Genomic DNA, 9,042 nt, shown 5'->3' on the forward strand with positions numbered 1-9,042 from the left:
GACCGTGGCGGAGAATGTGTGCTTCCCCGTCGCTAGAACAAAAACCCTCATCATCAGGGGAGGGGTGGCCTGCTTTCCCACGTGGGCGGGCAAAGGCAGGCTTGGCTGGTGTTGCATGCTGTACACTCTGTGTCCGTGGTCGAGGTATTTGAGACGCTCTTGAGACTCTCTTCCAGGCTGCTGTGGCTGCTGTGGCTGCTGTGGTACAGTGATCTGCGATACAGTGGTCTCCCCACTGCTGCTACGATCATTGTGATGATACGATTGTTCAGGTTCTACTTCCTTGTTCGGCTTTGTGGTCTCTTGAGGGTCATCCACAGGTACTTCGCTGGACCTGGCGGGGTCTCCTGAACTCTGAAGGTGTAACTGGCCTGTCCTGTAGTAGTACGCTGCTGGCGTATGTACGGTCTTCAGGGGCAGCTGATTTCCTGGGGCAGTTTCGTGCAACGTGCTCAGAGCTATGGCACCTGTAGCATGTTTGCGGCTGGCCATGATGATAGGTACTGTGCATGCTACAGGTCTGCTCTCGATATAACAACTCTCACTTGTACATAAACCTCGTTAGTACATAAAAAAATCAAATCCCGCGCCGAAACAGCATCACACCCACACAAAATTTGTTCTACACAACATAATCCTACATAACATAAACCTCGACATAACACACGCTACGGCGGTCCCCGACGTGCGCACTCTCGATACAACATAAATTCTCGTGCATGGTATGATCAACCGGTAGTATAGCTGTAGCTAGGCAGTTTAGGCCAGTTTAGTCCTACATAACGTAAACCTCGGCATAACGCACCCTATACGCGCAGTCCCCGACGTGTACACTCTCGATACAACGTAGATTCACGTGCGCGGTACAATCAAGCTGTAGCCGTAGCTAGCCAGTTTAGTCCTATGTGCACATATTCTGCGGCATTGATGGTATCTGATGTCGATGGTGGTACAGTGTGTATATGTTTGCACGGTTGAACCCGCCTCGTAATACCCTTCATTTTGAGGTGCATCTTGTATTTTACCCACGGTTTTCTACATAACATAATGTTTGCGTGGTCCCAGAGATTACGTTATATGGAGAGTAGACCTGTACTACGGATACAAAGTTTGCACGGTACGGGATGCTTCAGGATCATCAGCACCCTTCGAACACCCGTGAGAATTTTCACCCCGCCATACGAAATGGATTCACTCTCAATGTTTCCGACAATTGTTCCATACTGTGCTAGGGACGAGGCAATATGGCCATCGTACAGTCCAGGTTCGCAGCCGTACACAAAAACCCTTACGGAGGATACAATCCCATCTCCAGGAAGAACCTGCACGGTGTCCCCACAGATCTCCAACTCACCTCGGCCGACGATTTCATCACGAATTACGGAATCTCTCAGTAACTTGCATAAGTGAAAGGATTGCTGTACGGTTGCAGCCTGCCGGGCTGGGATCGCGAGTAGGCTAGCGCTAGTCCTGGCGCATAGGTCTGCTAATGCAACTTATAAGTGTCAAAGACGATGGATCTGAAATGATGAGATCAGAGAGCGAACGGCCTCCAGCGGACATGTGGGAACATTGATCCTGAGTTGAATGATGATAGAGTCTACATTACGGAGGATTAGCAAGACGAAATTCGCGTTCGCGTTCGCAAACATTTTTCAGTTCGCGAACTGGATTGCGAACTTTCGCATTTTTCGTTCGGAAAAGTAGTCGGAACACGAATCGTGGATTCGTGTCAGGGCAGTCATAAATTTACCACGCTGTACTGCCTACGTCGTGTCAACATCGTGCATGTGCGAATTCTGTTTGCTAATCCTTCTCATAACGCGAATTCCGTCACTGAGTTCGACTTTCTTTGGAGAGCGAACGCGAACGCGAATTTCGTCTTGCTAATCCTCCGTATTGTCAGCTGGTGGTGTGGGGCAGTGCCAGTGGCACCTTCTCCTCTCACGTCCGCTGCAGCATTTCACCTTGTCAGCCAACACCTTCACTGCTTCAGCGAGAATGGTACCGTAGGAGTAGAGTTCTGTTCGAATGGCGCGCATCGAGTCAGAATAAAGTTCAGAATACCGGCACTTCAGCTCATCATTACAGTTTCGACACGTCCATGTTTGCCGTCGTTCGTTTCGGATGTCCTGTCGTCAACGTTCTCGTTAGTCCGTAACGTTCTGTTATCGCCGTCGTGTATCCTGTGCTGCCCAAGACAACGTCTCGTTCCAGTGCCCGCAGGAATAAGCATCGTTTGCACCGTTGGAGCAAGGTTGCCGACTGGTCTTCGCCGACTCTTCGCCATCAAGTCATTCACGTTTACGATTGTACTGAAGGAATCGGGAAAAAATGAAGTCGCGAACAGCCACTACTATGATCATGATGATGGTCGTCCTACTCGTCGTGCCACTTCTAAACGGTAAGCTTGGACCAAAAAGTATAAAATTAATGATAATTTTAATGTTACAGCAAGTAACCCACTCGGAACATTACGGAGGATTAGCAAGACGAAATTCGCGTTCGCGTTCGCTCTCCAAGGAAAGTCGAACTCCGTGGCGGAATTCGCGTTATGAGAAGGATTAGCAAACAGAATTCGCACATGCATGACGTTGACACGACGTACATTGTGTACAGACAGTACAGCGTGGTAAATTTATGACTGCCCTGACACGAATCCGCGATTCGTGTTCCGACTACTTTTCCGAACGAAAAATGCGAAAGTTCGCAATCCAGTTCTGAAAAATGTTTGCGAACGCGAACGCGAATTTCGTCTTGCTAATCCTCCGTAGTTGTACGTGTTCTCTTTGCTATCATATAATTATGATGTAGACCTACACAGACTCAGTCTACAGGTGCACCGGTGGACATGTAGAGGAGACGGTTCGATACCGGAACGGTTTGACAGCCAAATTTGTATACACCCAAACCGATCATCAGCGTAGATTGTTCACTCGAAATATGTTTTTGGAAGGAAACTGGCATGTTGAAGTTTGCTATGAGGCCAGAGTCAATCGAACTGAGCCACTCCTTTGTGTTGGCCCATTGCCTCCAAGTTGCCCAATTTTTCGCTTCAAATCAGGGGTGGTTCCAAACCGGAAAGGTTTTAGAGTGCACGTCAAATTCGCTCTGAGTTCTGAAATTAGGTAATTGCTATCGCTCCACAACGGCCAGTACAGAGTTACAATAAGCCTTGTGTGTGCTTCCATTAGTTTTTATTGGCATAAGGTGCTTTATTGGCGAGAGGCGAGCCGCTGTTTACCTGCGACAAGAAGTTGATTTTTCAAAAGACGTAAAACTCAAGTCGCAGAGCGAAGCAACACGTCAAAAACTCACCTGCTTGGTGTGGCGCGTCTGGTCACCGCAGAGCCATATGAAATTTTGACTCGGAGTAAAACACATCCTAGTCTCACTGTGACATAATGTTTTCTAATCCAAATACCAAGAGAGAAAATAAATATTGAGTCCGTTCCGGTTTGCAACTTATTTCCTATTTGAAACCGTCTCCTCTACAATCATGTAGTTGTACTAGTTTTTGTAGTTCCCCTCTCGCCCTGCGTCTGACACAGCCAGGATTAGGAGTCACACACTCACCACATAAAGACATATGCAGTGTGACCCCTGCCCCTGCACGCCTTGCCATTCTACCTTCCCCAAGCATCCTGTACATACTGTGCTGTGGTAACCTGAATATCAGCTATGCGTGTCCACAGTGTGTATATCAGAAAGTCTTAGTTTTAAAATGAGTCAGGGATAGCGAGAACTAGGGACAACATTTGTTGACATGTTAGTTGTAACCAATACTCGTTATCACTTATCAGGACGATGATTGGATAGACAGATTTAAAAGTTGTGCACACTACACAAACGAACTACCTCTTATCTGGATTTGGATTTACGACTATTTACATGTTCAATCAGGGGGATTTTGGTTCGTTGCCTAATGAGGTTTGTCTGGTAACTGCACACTAACAAGGGTAGACCTGTATTTTCTATAGAGCTCATGAACTTCAATTTAACACCATAGCATTACCGTAACTTCAACAGTGATAATGTTTCCCTAAGGGCGTGTTTTTTGTCTATGCTGTGCACAATCTACCTGTTATCCAAACGTGTCACTGGTCTACAACACCATTACGGATTGCGTACAGTTGAAGGGCATGACCTTGTTACAGCTGGTAAGAAATTGTATTTTGCATTATCTCTACTTCAACCATGTTTGAAGTGGACAGTGCAGCCTTGGCTACACCTTCATACTAAACAGGAATCAGATAATCTTGCTGGGATTGTCTGTGAATGGCTTGTGGAGACTGTGGGAGCTTGCATGACCTACCAAAAGAACAAATTACCTGTGATTTACTTCTTCTGTGTTGATCATTGTATACGGTGCTGTTTTTAGAAGCTTGGTGGACAACATTTAGGATACTAGTAGTTGAAAATCTGAATGTTGAATGTTTGAAGATACCTGGAGCAATTACAGACACCAATTCTGAACCCATATTCGGTGAACGCATACATGTATGCCTGAAATATCCACTTCTGTCACCCATCATTTCCCCACTCACTGCCTGGTGTTTCTGTTCATTTTCTGTATAGATGTCCCTACTACAACTCCCCCAGCCACTACAACTGCGTCTACCACGTCGCAGCCTCATCCACCAACGACACCCACGTCGCAGCCTCATCCACCAACGACACCCACGTCGCAGCCTCATCCACCAACGACACCAGCCACAATGAAGGCCACAGCAACTCCAGCACGAACACAAACCACAGGACCAGAGAAGGTGGAGTCAACTTCATGCACAACTAGCACGAGTGAGTTTGTTTAGTGAATCAATAAAGTCTTTGGATTTTGGGATGTGGTACATATCACACTTACTGTGATGCTTACAGACCCGCTCACAAGAGAGAGCGCGAAAGAGAGCGCGCTGAAGAGTTAGCGCGGGAGAGAGAGAGCGCGCGAGAGAGAGAGCGCGCGAGAGAGAGAGTGCGAGAGAGAGAGAGTGCGAGAGAGGGAGAGTGCGAGAGAGGGAGAGTGCGAGAGAGGGAGAGTGCGAGAGGGAGAGTGCGAGAGAGGGAGAGTGCGAGAGAGGGAGAGTGCGAGAGAGGGAGAGTGCGAGAGGGAGAGTGCGAGAGAGGGAGAGTGCGAGAGGGAGAGTGCGAGAGAGGGAGAGTGCGAGAGGGAGAGTGCGAGAGGGAGAGTGCGAGAGGGAGAGTGCGAGAGGGAGAGTGCGCGAGGGAGAGTGCGCGAGGGAGAGTGCGCGAGGGAGAGTGCGCGAGGGAGAGTGCGCGAGGGAGAGTGCGCGAGGGAGAGTGCGCGAGGGAGAGTGCGCGAGGGAGAGTGCGCGAGGGAGAGTGCGCGAGGGAGAGTGCGCGAGGGAGAGTGCGCGAGGGAGAGTGCGCGAGGGAGAGTGCTCGAGGGAGAGTGCGCGAGGGAGAGTGCTCGAGGGAGAGTGCTCGAGGGAGAGTGCGCGAGGGAGAGTGCGCGAGGGAGAGTGCGCGAGGGAGAGTGCGCGAGAGGGAGAGAAAGCGAGAGGGAGAGAAAGCGAGAGGGAGAGAAAGCGAGAGGGAGAGAAAGCGAGAGGGAGAGAAAGCGAGAGGGAGAGAAAGCGAGAGGGAGAGAAAGCGAGAGGGAGAGAAAGCGAGAGGGAGAGCAAGCGAGAGGGAGAGCACGAGAGTGCGCGAGGGAGAGAGAAAGCGAGAGGGAGAGCACGAGGGGGAGAGCAAGAGAGAGAGGGAGAGCACGAGAGTGCGCGAGGGAGAGTGCGTGAGTGAGAGAGAAAGCGAGAGCAGAGCGCGAGTGTGCGAGAGAGAGAGCGCGAGTGAGAGAGAAAGCGAGAGGGAGAGTGCGCGAGAGGGGAGAGCACGAGAGGGAGAGAGAGAGAGAGAGCAGAGCGCAAGAGTGCGAGAGAGAGTGCGCGAGTGAGAGAGAAAGCGAGAGGGAGAGTGCGCGAGAGGGGAGAGCACGAGAGGGAGAGAGAGAGAAAGCGAGAGCAGAGCGCGAGTGTGCGAGAGAGAGAGAGAGAGAGAGAGAGAGAGAGAGAGAGAGAGAGAGAGAGAGAGAGAGAGAGAGAGAGAGAGAGAGAGAGAGAAGAGCAGAGCGCGAGAGTGCGAGAGAAAGTGCGCGAGTGAGAGAGAAAGCGAGAGGGAGAGTGCGCGAGAGGGGAGAGCACGAGAGGGAGAGAGAGAGAGAGCAGAGCGCGAGAGTGCGAGAGAGAGTGCGCGAGTGAGAGAGAAAGCGAGAGGGAGAGTGCGCGAGAGGGGAGAGCACGAGAGGGAGAGAGAGAGAGAGAGCAGAGCGCGAGAGTGCGAGAGAGAGTGCGCGAGTGAGAGAGAAAGCGAGAGGGAGAGTGCGCGAGTGAGAGAGAAAGCGAGAGGGAGAGTGCGCGAGTGAGAGAGAAAGCGAGAGGGAGAGCACGAGAGTGCGCGAGGGAGAGTGCGCGAGTGAGAGAGAAAGCGAGAGGGAGAGTGCGCGAGTGCGCGAGGGAGAAAGCGAGAGGGAGAGAAAGCGAGAGGGAGAGAAAGCGAGAGGGAGAGAAAGCGAGAGGGAGAGAAAGCGAGAGGGAGAGAAAGCGAGAGGGAGAGAAAGCGAGAGGGAGAGAAAGCGAGAGGGAGAGAAAGCGAGAGGGAGAGAAAGCGAGAGGGAGAGAAAGCGAGGGGAGAGAAAGCGAGGGGAGAGAAAGCGAGAGGGAGAGAAAGCGAGAGGGAGAGAAAGCGAGAGGGAGAGAAAGCGAGAGGGAGAGCACGAGAGTGCGAGAGAGAGTGCGAGAGAGCGAGAGAGAAAGCGTAATTCCATTTATTTTTGAACTGATTTCAGGTTTTTTCTACTGATCTTGCACTGTGCAGAAGAGGATGCAACGGCTCTATCCAGAGGTCATTACGTGATAAGTGTTGCGGCGCTAGTTCTCTCTATCTGTCATCTTGCTCTCCATCTAGCAATGTTAATCTTTGATGATGAATACCCACTAAGATTCCGAGGTATGAGTACATGAATTTTGTAGTGACAGACGTGTTGGAAGCGATCTTGTTGGTTAAGCCATATCCGAACCAACCTCCATCCATTTAGCATTTCAGTGCAAAGTCGGGTTGATGCCCGTTTTGCACACGCACCACACACACACAAACATACACACACATACACACACACACACACACATACACACACATACACACACACATACACATGTACACACACACACACACACACTGTTACATGTGCATTGTGTGTATAGAGCGCTGTTCATGGTATGACCTGTGCTCAGTATTTTGTGACTACATATACTTTGTCATGCAGGTACGGTTCATAGTAAGTAGTAACTGGACATTTTCTGATTTTTGTGCAGGGCTCTTCAGTGCGCCATACTGTACTAGAACTCGAGCTGATGAGACTCATTTTGCCAACTCCTTGATTTTGCTCTCAATTGTGTTCCCAAGGGAAGACGGATTGACTGCCGCCAGTATGGAGATGATTAAGACTGAGCATGCAAGCCACGCAAGCACTTCCTCTTTGGATATCACATTTGTCATCTTGCTCATCTGGTGAGTGCAAACACTTCGGCACCAAACAAAAGCACACATGATTGTTCCACTTCTCAGTGGCCTGCCGTTTTTTTTATTATATTTCCTTTATTTCATCGTCCAGTGGCAAAAGCCAATACAAAGGGGAGGGCGTTAGCCAACCATGGAAAAAGGAGGTCAGAAGTTTGGGGTTGGAGCAGAACCCTCCCACCGACCCTCATGCAATACACCCACATTCGATGGAGAGTTCAGGAATGATGTTGTTCTGATTCTCACTTTTGTTCGTGTGTTTGTATTTTGAATTCGTTCATTTCATTCGCCTATGCTACGGTGTCCTGAATTGGCTCTCAGCGGCCGCGAGTGGTAGGGAAACGTAGGGGTTATCCGCAGGTGACATGTTTGGAGATGTCGCTGTTGCTGATGTTTGTATGCTTGTGGTTCTCTTACGGGAAATCTGGTGTGCCTGTTTACCGTAAGACTCTATTAGTCCAATGTGCTAAACGGCTTGAATACAAAGGAAGTATTTCTCTTCAGGCTTTTCCCGTTGCAGCTCCCTCAAACTATCTCTCTTCAGGCTTTTCCCGTTGCAGCTCCCTTAAAAACTGTCTTTTCTTTCCCATTTGTCACAATAATGCAATGTGTGTTTGAATCTACTGTGTATTATACTGTTGATCTACAGGTTGCCATGCCAATGCCCTGTAAGGTTGTGTTTCAAGCCGGAGACTATTGAACACTCCCCATCATAACTACAGCTACTAGCTGCCCTGCATACAGTGAAGCTACTTGGATGACCACATCTTCATGCAATGCTGCTGCTGTTGCTGGGAAAGTAACCGCGGGTAGATTTCAACACATTGTTCATTCAACCTATCCAGTACATTACATACTTACTCCAGTTGCACATACTCTTTTTGAACAGTACATGTACTCTGTAGCAATTCTGTCACTAGCTCACATCAAGTCCTGCAGTCTGATCTTTGTTCCATGCAATCAGTTTGTGTACTCATTGTAGTCAATGTAAGATTAACTGCCTGACTTCAAAGCATTGTGCCTTTGTTTGTCCTTTTTCTATGTTTTGTCCCAGCTATCTAGTCAGCGCAGTTCGCAGTTGTGCATAACCTGTTTCTAACCTGTTTCTACTGTACTGTGATATTTTATTATATTCATAGTTTTACACGTACATGTAGCTGCCACCTAGCACCCATCACTGTGCGGGTGTACTCCACTGGCTCATTTTTCTTTCGTGGGACTTGCATTGAAGACAAGTGCATGCAATAACGCATACAGGCATAAATATAAAATACTATTGTCGCAAGTGAATCCTACTGAAAGCCATGAATAGCAGTTGAGAGGTACTCTAGCGATCACAACAAATAGTACATTTATGTTCAGTATGTCCGATATCACTTGCTCAAGCAAATGATACCATAGTGGCATTAGTCAATGAAAAGAATTCGGGTGGACACACCCATTCCCATAGCGCTGCACATCACATCCGAACCAGTTCCGTTATTTTTACAACGTTTCGGCACTTGGCCA

At 49.0% G+C, this 9,042-nt stretch overlaps 1 protein-coding gene across 2 annotated transcripts; it reads left to right on the forward strand.

Annotated features, from left to right (window-relative positions):
* Positions 1-2,067: 2,067 nt before the first annotated feature.
* Positions 2,068-8,728, forward strand: LOC135805943 (uncharacterized). Of its 2 annotated transcripts, none has more exons than XR_010551186.1 (6): positions 2,068-2,404; positions 4,134-4,160; positions 4,579-4,800; positions 6,832-6,963; positions 7,420-7,524; positions 8,183-8,728. XR_010551186.1 is itself a non-coding variant. In XM_065320065.1 (6 exons), the coding sequence occupies exons 1-6, from the start codon at positions 2,335-2,337 to the stop codon at positions 8,247-8,249; spliced, it is 618 nt and encodes a 205-aa protein (XP_065176137.1). In that variant the 5' UTR covers positions 2,068-2,334; the 3' UTR covers positions 8,250-8,728. The 2 variants fall into 2 exon arrangements, 1 of the variants encoding a protein (XP_065176137.1); XM_065320065.1 differs by having other exon boundaries at positions 7,425-7,524.
* Positions 8,729-9,042: the final 314 nt, after the last annotated feature.

This window comes from Sycon ciliatum, chromosome 1 (assembly GCF_964019385.1).
Source record: "Sycon ciliatum chromosome 1, ocSycCili1.1, whole genome shotgun sequence".
In the NCBI taxonomy this organism is placed as follows: domain Eukaryota; kingdom Metazoa; phylum Porifera; class Calcarea; order Leucosolenida; family Sycettidae; genus Sycon; species Sycon ciliatum.

Coding starts and splice junctions, on each gene's coding strand:
- LOC135805943 (XM_065320065.1), top strand. CDS start 2,335: ATGAAGTCGCGAACAGCCACTACTATGATCATGATGATGGTCGTCCTA. Junction 4,161..4,578: donor GCATGACCTTGTTACAGCTG/GTAAGAAATTGT, acceptor TTTTCTGTATAG/ATGTCCCTACTACAACTCCC. Junction 7,525..8,182: donor TTTGTCATCTTGCTCATCTG/GTGAGTGCAAAC, acceptor GTTGATCTACAG/GTTGCCATGCCAATGCCCTG.